At 43.3% G+C, this 12,063-nt stretch overlaps 1 protein-coding gene across 1 annotated transcript; it reads right to left on the bottom strand.

Moving 5' to 3' along the window:
* Positions 1 to 6,407: 6,407 nt before the first annotated feature.
* LOC110800146 (disease resistance protein RPS2) lies at positions 6,408 to 11,580 on the bottom strand. The gene is made up of 2 exons (XM_022005440.2): positions 11,322 to 11,580; positions 6,408 to 9,478 (listed from the first exon to the last, which is right to left on the bottom strand). The coding sequence occupies exon 2, from the start codon at positions 9,461 to 9,463 to the stop codon at positions 6,530 to 6,532; it is 2,934 nt and encodes a 977-aa protein (XP_021861132.1). The 5' UTR covers positions 9,464 to 9,478; positions 11,322 to 11,580; the 3' UTR covers positions 6,408 to 6,529.
* Between the last annotated feature and the right edge of the window lie 483 nt (positions 11,581 to 12,063).

Here is a 12,063-nt window from a genome sequence, read left to right as displayed (position 1 = left end):
CTGGTTGCTTTGACGTTGACCAACCGTCGCACCGTAAAAGGAGGCTATAAAGGCAACGCTCAGGTAATCACCTATCAAACGAAGTCTAATCTCAAGATCGCAAGATTGGGATTGTCCTCCCATAAATCGGGATGAGATGCTTAAAAGTTGTACAAGGCCACTCGGAGAGCTAGAAACTGTGAAATGCATGGCCGTGCTCGGATGAATCATAGGCTATGATTATCTGTTTATTTGATCAGTTGAACTCTGAAACCGAGGAACACCTCTGGACATAATAAGGATGACAACTCTTACCTTATGTTCAAGAGCAAGCATCGAGCGACAAAGGAATTAGGAAATGCACACTTGTCCCTAAGGACAAGTGGGAGACTGAAGGAAATAATGCCCTTGGTCCAAGTATGCATTCTATGATAAGTCTAATAAATGCGGTTCAGTATTAATTAACAAGTTAATAATTCAGTGAGATCAAGTGAGCTGAATGCCTAGCTAGAGGCCGCTTCAGTTCAAGTGGAATTAATGATATTAATCCACAGCTTACTCTTGACTGAACCCGTAGGGTCACACAAATAGTACGTAAACGGATCAAGTATTTAATGGCATTAAATACTCCATCTATGAATATTCGGAACCGACGGATCTTGGTTTCAGTGGGAGCTGAGATCGTCACAGGCAAGAAATGAATACTCCGGAAACGATGATATTACCGGAAACGGAAATATGGATCGTATCGGAAATATAAATATTATCCAAGTCGTAGATGTTGCCGGAAACGGAAACATGGTACGTATCGGAAAATATTATCGGAAATGGAAATATTACCAGAATCGGAAATATTGCCGGAAACGGAAATATTGTCAGAATCGGAAATATTACCGGAATCGGAAAATAATTCCGGAAACGGAAATATTAAATATTTGTTCGAAACGGAATTAATTCCGGAATCGGAAATGTTAAATATTGTTCGTATCGGAAATGAATTCCGGAATCGGAAAATTTAATCGGAAGCGCATCGTACGAATAAGCATCGGACGAGGCCTGCCGGACGAGGCCCAGCACGAAGCCAGGCCATCGCCCAGCAAGCCAAGCGCGCCGCACAAACAGCCTCGCCAGGCCCAGCGCAAGGCCAGGCCCAGCAGGCTGCGCAGCGCGCACAGCGCGCACAGCACGCGCAGCACGCAGCGCGCGCGGGCGCTGCGTGGGCTGCTGCTCGCGCGCACGCATGGGGGCCCATCGTGGCTGCCGTGCGTGTGTGTGCAAGTGTTTGTGTTCGTGCACGTTTCCTAAAACATGCAGAGTTCGGTTAATGATTAAATTCCTAATTCTATTTGATAAATTAATTAAATTAGAGTTCTTGTAGGATTCTAGGTTTAATTAATTTGTATCTGAGTAGGATTTCGATTCCCTTTCCATACTCCTATAAATATGAGGCTAGGGCTCACAATTTATAACAAGTTTTCAAAGTATTCAAAGTTAGTTTTTGAGAGAAAATTCAGTCACACATTTGCCTATAAAGTGCCGAAAATAATAGTACCTTAAGGGCGATTCTAGTTGGTCAATCTTAAGGCGGATCCGGACGTGCTGTGGACTATCTACGGAGGGACGACACTTGGAGTCCTAAAGACTTGTTCTTGTTCGGTTCGGGCGCAGCTAGGGAAGGCACGCAACAAAGAGTATGCATCTAAACTATGCTAAATGATTATGTGTAAATAATATGTAATCCTGGGTTAATGGTTGTTTCCGCATGATTTATGTAATATCATATGTATCATAACCTAACAGTCTTGACACTGCTCGACAGTGTACATATTGGAGCCCCTCTGCTCAAGGTCACGAACCTTCTCCTTCAGACGCCTGATGTCATCCTCGAGAACAGGAACTCGGTCGACAGAGGCCTGAAGCTTCGTGTTGCTCTCCCGAAGACCGACAATCGTGGTGTCTTTACCTTGGAGCTTTCTCTCCATGTCAGCCTTCTCAGCAGCATGCTTCTTCGAATCGGCCTTGTACCTCTCAGCGTCCTCCTCTACTTGGAAAGCGAGAATGCCAACCTCCTTTCCAATCTCCATCAGGGCATTCCCCCCTTCCTTGGTGAATTCGGCAACCTCCTCCCTTGCCTTCGCAAGTTCGGAGACGACCAAACTGAACTTTTGGTCAAGGTTGGGAATGTCCTGAGCATAGAGTGCCTCGAACCTTTGGAGCCTTCTCTCATCATGAGATTGGCATACAACAGATAAAGAGCTCCAATAGGCGACCTAAAAGAGGAAACGAACTTAGCTGACGACAAAAAGAGGGAAAGCAATAAGCAAAAATAAGCAAAAATAAGCAAAGTATAAATCACCTCGTTGAGATGGTACTGAGCCATCTTGGTGGGATGGTTCGACACTTCCCCAGGAATGCGAAACTGCGGAACCCCGCGCAGCAAGTTCTCATGGGCCGCCTCGGGGCCAATCATGGAGGTCGCATGGGCAGCAGGATCTTCACCCAAGACAGCAGGGCGAGCGTAGCGGGCCATAGTCTCCCGAACCTCCAAAGGAATCCTTTTTAAAGGAACTTCGGAGCACGGGTCACCATGAACCAACCCCTCCAAAACAGAGGTAGAGGTGGAGCCCAAGGTCTCACGGCGCCGCTTCGTACCACGCCCCTCCGAAGCACCCCCTTCAGAGAAACCCAAAGCGGAAGGTTGTTCAGCACCCTCCGCCGCCGAAGGGACATCCTCTGCGGCATCTGAAACAGTGAGATCCACGAGCACCCTTGGAGGAGTCTTCGGATCCTCCTCCGAGCCTACTGCATCAGCCCCCTCAGAAGCATGCACCTCGGCGGAAGCAATCGGAATATCCTCCTCCTCCCTCTCCACTTCAAGGGTGATGTCCTCAACGATCACCCCCAAAGGCTTCAGCGGCGAGGGAATGGTAGCCTCCTCGGAGAAAGGTTGGTCCACCTGCTCATTGGGCACCAACACAGCGACGCTCTTCAGCTTCTGGCCCGGAACAGGGATGAAGCGACGCAAGTTCTCAGGAAGAACCATCTCTCTCTCTTGACGAGCAAGATACCGCTCCCCTGCTTCAGTAAGACTGGGATCCGAGGCAACAACCTGTTGAATCCTCTCCTTAGTCAAAAAAGGTCGCTGGCTCAGAAACTCGAGAACCTCGGGGTGGGGGGTTACCTTAGAGAAGTTCGAAGACTTCTTCTTCTTCCTCCTCGGAGACTTCTCCCTAGCAGCCGACTTCCCCTTTCGAGAAGCTTCGTCCTCCGAAGACTTCCGCTTTTTCAACCTCTGCGACTCCTGGAGAACACAGGAAAGTAAGAACGCAAGAAAAACCTGCGGAAGAACGAAAAACGAGAAGTGGACACTCACCTCGGGAACAGCGAAGGAAGGAGGAGACGAAGCAGATGAGACAACTGGGGCAGCAACTGTCGTTTCGGGACCCTGCACGAGGATAAAACGAGATGAGCCCCCACATCGGAAAAAAGGCGGAGTACCACACAAGCAAACAGCAAGAAAGTTACCGGATCAGAAGTAGTTACCAGTTCAGGGAGAACAGTCTGTCTCGGAACCGCTTCACCAGGACGATCAGCAGACCAAGGATCGGCCTGAACGTCGTCGATATGGGCCAAGGCGTGAGCCGAAAACCGGGCGTTCTCTAACCTCGGTTGCCGAGGGTTGCTAGCCTTGAAATCGTAAGGAGGGCAGTTAGAAAGAATTTCCCCACCTTCCAACTTGTGTCCCAACACCTCGGGATCAAGAGCGGCCTCACCAAATGCTGCACAAATAAAAGGAAAAAGGTCAGTCACAAACAAGCCAAGAGAGAGGCGAACACCTCCGCCGAAGCACGATCTCAGCACGAGAATTCTCACCCCTATCGTAGATCCTACTGAGACCGGCAGCAGCAAGGATAGCCTCCCGAGTGATATAATGAAAATTAGGAAGCCAGTGTATAGGCTCCCTAGTTGACTTCGCTCGGAACCACTCCAACAGAGCTACTTGATCCGGATTTCCCAGATCCACAGGACCGACCCTGACATCTCCGGGTCCACCCTCATGAACCACTTCGGCGGGGAATAGTAATGAGGATGCTTCGGATCCACAGGCACCCGCACTAGAAGCCCGTGCTTCTTCCAGTTGTGAACCGAGGAGACATAAGGAAACGCAGTTATGTACTGCGAGTCCCCCTTCCAAAGCCTTTTGTTGCTAATCGCCCACCAGACGTGCTCCGCGTTTTGGTTCCTCGCCAGCTCGTGCATTTCCTTGAAAACCTCGATAGATGGAGGGTAACCGAGGAAATCGCACGTCCAGCGGTAAGAGATTATGTGACGCATGGACTTCGGCGTCAACTGAGCCAAGGAGATATTATACTCCTCCAACACGCGGGACACGAAGGGGTCCAAAGGGAACCTAAGCCCGTAATCAAAATGGTGGAGATACACCGCTATCCTGCCAGGAGGCGGCCTCGTCACCCGAGCATGTGGCTGAAGAGGAACCTCGCACCAGTAGCCCAAGGCATACTGAATGCCGTATAGATCCTCGGCGAGCCGATCATAACGCTCCCGCCGAGCGGCAACCAACCACTCCCCCTCAACAGCAGTACCGTCGGGACCAGCGATCTCGGTAGGGTCGTTAAACATCGCTGCAAGCTTACCCTCGGGATCCGCCTCCTCCCACCTCCTCGGGAAGAAAGGACGAACCACAAATCGACCAGTGGCCTCAGTTCGTTGGCTCGACCCAGCTTGGGCTCCGCTTCCTGAACGTTCCTCAACCTCGGAAGGGACGTTCCTCACATCCTCCTCCGAACCACTAGAGGAGGACGTTGTGTTGAACTTCCTCTTCCACCTTCCTCCGGCCATGACAAGAACTTCGAAAACGGCAGAATGCCGAAGATGCAGAGAGCGGGGGAACGAAAGAAACAAAAGGGAAACAAATTACCTTTTTCGGAGCGGAAATTGCCGATAAATCGAACTGAGTGAAAATCCGAAGCTGATTCTCGACGAATTCACGAAGATCTGAAGAAAACTCACAAGAAATGTCACCGGATTTCTGGGAAAGCTTGAGAGAGATTTGGGTGAATAAAGTTTGAAATGTGGTTTGGGTCGAGTATTTATAGACCTTGGCACGAAAAACCGCCCAACTTCCGCTTTATCTTGGACCGTACGATGGACACCGCGTCTGAAGCGTCCTTTGGACACTTGTCCCACTAGCGCACGGATTCAAACGCCCCTTTTTGAAAAAAGATGGGGAAACTTTTCAACTTCTGGAACTTGGAAACCCGCCCATTTATTCCTAAATGGACCGGGTCTAGGGGGCATGTTGTTTGGGCTCCCAATTGGAAAACAATTGGGCCTCTAAGTCCAAAGCCCAAAGGCTCTATACAGCAACATCAACCCACGACCAATTCCTTTGGCTTGTCAGCCACCCTAGAGGCCCAAGGCCCAAATAGTAATAAATGACCTATGGGCACATTTACTACTCAAACACTATAAATAAGCCGCCAAGGCACACACCCCAAGGTACGTCAATTTCACGCCTTAAGACTACTCTTCTAGAGAACTTCTCTCTCTAGAATCCGAGCATTGTTCTTACTTAGGCATCGGAGGGGCTTTTCTCGGAAACACCCCCGAGGCTAGTAACTTGTTTATTGTGCAGGTTGATTTGGACACGACACATTCGAGCTAGCAAGATCTTCAACACACACAAAAGGGCCTTCATTCGAAGCCCATTGTTTCATCCACTTCAACACCGGAACAGTGAGTATGCTCGTGATCTTATTAAAGGGTCGTTGCAGACACCTAAATACGTAGTGGTATGAGAAGTTTCTTAATACTACTATTTTCCTTGGCTTATAATGTTTGGAATTTATTGTATGTGTGTAGTTCATAAGATTGGTTTTATTTGTGTTAATATGCCTTGTGAGTTGTGATGATCATATGTTGTTGATTCACACACGCTTTAATACTTTTGATGAGACTTAAGTTTCTGATTTCTTAAGCCAAGAAAAATTATGAGGTGAGATAATTAATATGATACTTGATGGCTTGATACGGCTAATGAGTTGGTACACGCACATTTAATCTCACTCTCATTATATACAAAAAATGATTGGTAACCGTCTTACTTATTATAGACTTGTGTTGGTTGTTTTTGAGAAAGTAATCTCAAAATAATATGCTAATGTGTTTGTAAGTGCAAATAAAAGTGGTGATAAATGTATTGAGGTAGGGTTTTCCTTTTGTAGCAGGCGTTTGACAGAAAAGAATGGCTATAATGCAGATGACAAAGTGCAGTTACTTAGTGCTGTATATTGACCCTTTTGCCTTTCTGTACTGGGAAGTGGGCTCCCAGAATGAGGGTTCTGATAATATCATGAAAAACAATTTTGCAGGTCATTATATTGTAACAGCGGCAGCTAGCAGCATAGTTGTATAGATCAAAATTCACTTATGAAAGAAAATTCAATTTGCAAATGGATGATTGGATATCACAACATTTGAAAAGTTGAAACTGGATCACCTAGAAAACATTTCCATGGTCTTTTTAAGCTTAAAAGAAGCAGCAAATTTCATGTAGCTGAGTTTTCACTTGATGCTGCAACACCAGTGCTTCCCACCAAGCTTCAGCACAGTGGATGGATTGTAATCGCACCGCATTTGTACCATTGAAAGGTAAAACTATCAGCCTTTCACACGCAATGATTTCCAACTTTTGAAGAGAATGCCACTCAAATGAATCATCACCATAGATGTTAACCAGATTCGGTAAACCAATGAGTTCCAGTTTTTTCAGGGAAGGAAGTGTACCAGATGAATCCACCATCAGAGAGAGGGCAAGTTCAGGACGTTCAGCTGCAATTATTTCAGTAATCTGACAACATTTCTCAACTCTTAAGTATTGAAGTTCCCTGAGATGTTTAGTCATTTCAATGGAGAGTAGCTTTTTCACATACGAACAATCATACAGTGTAAGGGTATTTAACTTTGCGAAGCTTCCAGGCCAGATTGATCCCTCCCAAATAGTTTCGAATTTCTCAAGTTTCAGTAAATGAAGCTCTTTCAACCAGGGAAACAGAACAACCATAGGCGCATCTTCACCCACGATTTTTTCAATTTTATCACATTCTTCAATGACACAAATTTCCAGGCACTCTGTGGTATCAACACCGAAATCTGACAAATTTTCAACACTCTCGTGGCCAACCATCTCAAATGCACAAACTCGTTTAAGCACGTCCTTTATTGCATTAGAAATGTCTTTACCGTCAGAATATTTAAGATGTCGTTTTGCCAAGCATTTGGAGATGTCTAACTGACGTAGTTGATTTTTCACAGGGACGCCAATTGTTAACCGGAAGGATCTCAATTTGTCATCTATAAGAGGAAAGCGGCTGCTGTTCCAAGATATGCTGCTTGCAATAAAAACTTCCAAACATTTCAAGGTAGGGAAGTTGAAAGAAAGACTATTCAGCATTGGCAGTGTTGCTACCTCTTTAGCAATCACAAGCGCTATTCGATTCCACCTTATATCAAGAGGATCAACATCAATTGTCAATTCCTGCAATAAGGAAAGCTTTTTTACCATATCAGAAGGGATCAAATCAATGTCCTGTGTTTCATGATGCATGCAACTAATAAATGAGACTTTCAAGCACTGAAGTTGTGTCAATTCTCCAATATCAGCAGGCAAACCACAAAGACCAGTTTGACAAATCTCAAGTACTTCGAGATTTTTGAGTTGAGCAACTTCTTTGGCTAATGCTGACAATTGTCGGCAATAATTAAGATAAAGCCCCCTTAAGTTGGCTAAATTGGTAATAGAATTTGGCAATGAAGTGATCCCCGTACCACTTAAGTCCAAAACTCTGAGGCAAGGCATCAATTCGAAGAATGATGGTGGAATACTGGTCAGCATTTCATTTTGTTGGAGAAACAATGTAGAGAGCATATAGCATTCAGGCTTTGCAGGTAAACACTGTAAGTTACTGCAGATCAGAGAAATAACTCGTGCACGTCTCCATTGTTCAACTGGAGGATACCCAAGCTTTTCATCAGGTGTTACCAGCAATAACCAGTTATTATCCACATTGGCTATCTTGAGTGCCATTTTTCGGAATATGAGAGGCATTTTCACATACACCTCCTTACACCTGTTGAAAAGGTATTTCTCTATGAGAGTTTCCAATAAGTTCCGTCCTTCTTGACGTTCCTTTGAAAACATGTGCGCCTTAGCAATTAATTCTTCGGCTTTCCAGCACTCTATTAAATAGTCTTGGCAAATCTCATGGTCTTCAGGAAACGATGCTGCGTATAGTAAGCAACGTTTCAGGTTGTCACTTAATCTATCATACACTAGTCTGAAAACATCCAACACCTTTTCCATGGGTTGCAGCTGATAATCTGATGGTGATTGCAATTTTGACAATATTCTTAGCCATATATCTTCACTATATTTGTTTTTAAGCATCCTTGCCACCACTTTAATCAACTGTGGTAGCTCCCCACACTCTCTAAGCACTCTCTCAGCTAATGGCCTGATAATTGGATGCTCTACTGCTTCACCGGCAACCTTACGGAAGAGCTTCCAAGCATCTCCTTTGCTCATCCTCTCCACTTTGATATCTTCATCCATATCCATCAAACCACACAAGGGTCTGTATCTAGTAGCCAAGACGATTTTTCCATGCTCATGACTACGAAGAATTCCAACAGCACGTAAATCAACTTCTGAAAACAATTCATCTAAAAGTACAAGATACTTCTTCTTTTCCAGAGAATTACGAAGTATTAACGGAAGATGATAATCACTGCAAATGCTCTCAACATTTAGTTTTAACCTGTCTGCAATTGTCTGTTGTATTTTACGAACACTCCCTCCTTTAGAAACTGTTACCCATATTACAATGTCAAACCTACCATGCTTTTCAACCTTGTATTTTAGGTTTTCCATTATTGTTGTTTTGCCAACTCCAGCCATACCCCATATCCCAATACTCTTTATACTATCATCATTCAAGTAACCCAACAACTTTTCTACAACATCATGAAATGTACTCGCGTCATTAAATTCATTCACAAACTTCTTTTCAACCACAGAGAGACTGTTGCCCATCGAAAAGATGATTTCAGGTTTCATCCTGTCCTTGAGAACAACAATTGCCTCAGTTATTTTTTTCATCTCTTCACCAAGCTTCACAATACTAGGTAAATTAGCAAGTCTTTGGCCATGTTCACGTGAAATCAAGTATCTTTCTCTTATATCCTCAAAATCCTGTTTTATTTTTTTCACATCATCTAGCCAAGTAGCACATTCATGCATCTTCCTCTTAGCTAAGTGACTAGCAATTAATCTACTCATATCTACCTCCTTGGCAAACAGATATTTCGCTTGTTGCTGAAGATCTTGGAAGATGTCATCCACGTTAACAGCAAGGTCATATTTATCCTTGAAAGAGCGATAAATATCTGAAACCGCTTCATCCATCTTGAGTGAGCGTCACTACAATAATAAAAAGGTGCATGAGTTCCATCATTTTCACATAAGTGCTGCATTAAGCTACTGTATATAAGGCCCTGGAGAACACAGCACTAAGAGGTTGAGGTTGGGGACAGAAGAGGGGATCCAAACTCATAGGAATCCTCAGCCAAAGGTTAGGAGCGGTGAGAATCGAACCTCCAACCTCATGGTTGAGAGCTCTACCATTGAGCTCGCAGTTAACTCTCCTATTGAGTCACTATGTGAAAAGTTATGACATCCAGCAAGTCCTTGGTAAAACTGAATTTTGAGACCATTTACATAAAAAAAAATTGCAAACATGAAACAGAATTTTGAGAGTAATTCTCTTCAAATTTGTCAATAATCTTCTGAAGTTGAAAGGGGAAAGGAAACAGCATCTAAGAAATTACACCATGGACCAAAATTTTAATAGGATCTATACAAAATATGGAAAGTTATGATTTAAAGATCATATATCCTCACTCAGACAAAGGAAATTGTGATAATAGCACATGTGAATAAGGTTGCATAAACCAATAATAACATGAAAAAGCATCAGTGCAAAATTAAGACATAAGAACCTCTCTTCCAGGACTGAACCGCTTTGCACTTATCTCTCATCATAAATCCATCAGATTTTTTACATGTTGCAAGCGGCAAACTCTAGGGCACTTTATTATAAGTTTAGATACAAGGATACTTTAAAATCAAGCTAGGATTATAACTCCAGGAAACCGACTTCTCCTAAGACTTAACCAAATAACTAGCTTCGAATTGAAGGATTACACAAACCTTTACGCCTTTACGGTGTGTTTGGATAGCAAATTAGCAAGATAGAAGGAAAAGGAAGGGGAGAAGATGAGCTTCATTTTCCCTCCAAATCTCTCCAACTTTATGAAATAGGGAAGGAAAATGGATCCCTCCATCTCCCTCCCTCCCTTTCGTTTCCCCCTACCTGTTATCCAAACAAGGGAACTTGTTCCCCTCCCATTCCCTTCCCTCCCTTTCTCTCCGTTTTTGCTTATCCCAAGTCCAAACATAGTGTTAACTTCTGAAATGATTAAATTGCAAAACAAATTGCTACCCGCACAAATGCTTATAGAACCGAAAGAATATCAACTTTCTCGCTTAAACACCACTGTATTCCCAAATTATGGCGATTCACTAACCTTAGTGGTACACTACGATCACACAATAAAAACCACGAAAAAAGTCCTTCAAATCAGCTTTCCTATCAGCTGCAATACTACACTTGACAACAAGCAATGACTAACCGTCAACCATAATTTCCAAGCTTCATTTCATACAAATTGCAATACTGAGGGTAACAAACCAGATATATGGCTAAAATAATGAACAATCAGTTGTTCATGGATCAATTGACTTAATCCGGAATCGCTTCTCGCTTATATTGGTAAAATGGCTAATAAAGGAATCATCGATTTCAAGATTACTTATGAAACCAAAAATGACTCTGAACCCCAAAGCAATTCAAGCAAATACAAAGCTAAAATTCATAAGTTGAACTCATTTGGTCATTATGCTCTACTTCTTAATCTATTCCCAACTCTTGGATTAGCTTAAATTTGCAATAATTGTCCCTTATATAAAAAGGAAATGCACCATTAACTTGACTTTGTGATCAAATCCCGTCTACATCACTACCTTACTTTGTAGGTCTGTATGCACCAAAACAAATGAAATACCCAACAACAAATCCTCCCCCAAAACACTAAAATGAGTAGATTTTCAGCATAATAGTAGATTAAATGGTACCAGTTGAACAAAAAACTAACATTCAGAAGAGTAAAAAAGAATAAAAGGAAGGGAAGGGAAGAGAGTGTACCAGAAATGCGAGTGTTGAAATTGGGATAACGATTAACGAACACAGCAAGAGGCAAGAGCACGGGATCCAGACGAACCTCTGCTCTCTCTCTCTCTCTCTCTCTCTGCTCTCTCTCTCTCTCTAGTCTCTCCTTCTTCCTTTACTCAAAATGTCAACTCCCGAACCCACTAATCAAATTGTGGGCCTTAATTGCACACGATAAATTAATCAATACGCCTACCAAGTGAAAATATTGTGTGCCTTCCGCCATGTTTCCACACGCAATCTAGTCTTTGACTGGAGCTAAGATCTAAAATACGATTATAAAATGATTATGGAGTATTGATGATACCTTGGCCTACTAATTAAGATTAACATCATGTTACAATATGTGATTTAAAAAGGTATCTTGATACAATAAATTTACGGATTTTTCACGAAATAACCCCGAGGTTTAAGTTTATTTACCAAATACCCTCGCAGTTTCAGTAATTCACCGAATACTCCTGAGATTTCATTTTCTCGCATGACTTACCCTTGCCGTTAAGTGGCCGTTAGAAACTTTATTGCACCAGATACCCCTTTATTTCAAAAACTTTATTTTACCAGATACTCCTGTGGTTTCTTATGTTTTCACCATGTACCCCTATGTTTTATGATCATTTCACCAGATACACCGGCTTACCAACGGGCTTTTAAAAAAAAAAAACCTAGCCGTTGTACTATATCCTCTATATAAAAGAGGAGCAGCAGCAACACCTTA

Source organism: Spinacia oleracea, chromosome 1 (assembly GCF_020520425.1).
Source record: "Spinacia oleracea cultivar Varoflay chromosome 1, BTI_SOV_V1, whole genome shotgun sequence".
Lineage (NCBI taxonomy): Eukaryota > Viridiplantae > Streptophyta > Magnoliopsida > Caryophyllales > Amaranthaceae > Spinacia > Spinacia oleracea.
The sequence above is the reverse complement of the archived record's forward strand: the minus strand, read 5'-3'. Positions and strand labels throughout refer to the sequence as shown.

Bases quoted from the DNA above. Each gene is read 5' to 3' on its own strand.
- LOC110800146 (XM_022005440.2), bottom strand. From the start codon at position 9,463: ATGGATGAAGCGGTTTCAGATATTTATCGCTCTTTCAAGGATAAATAT.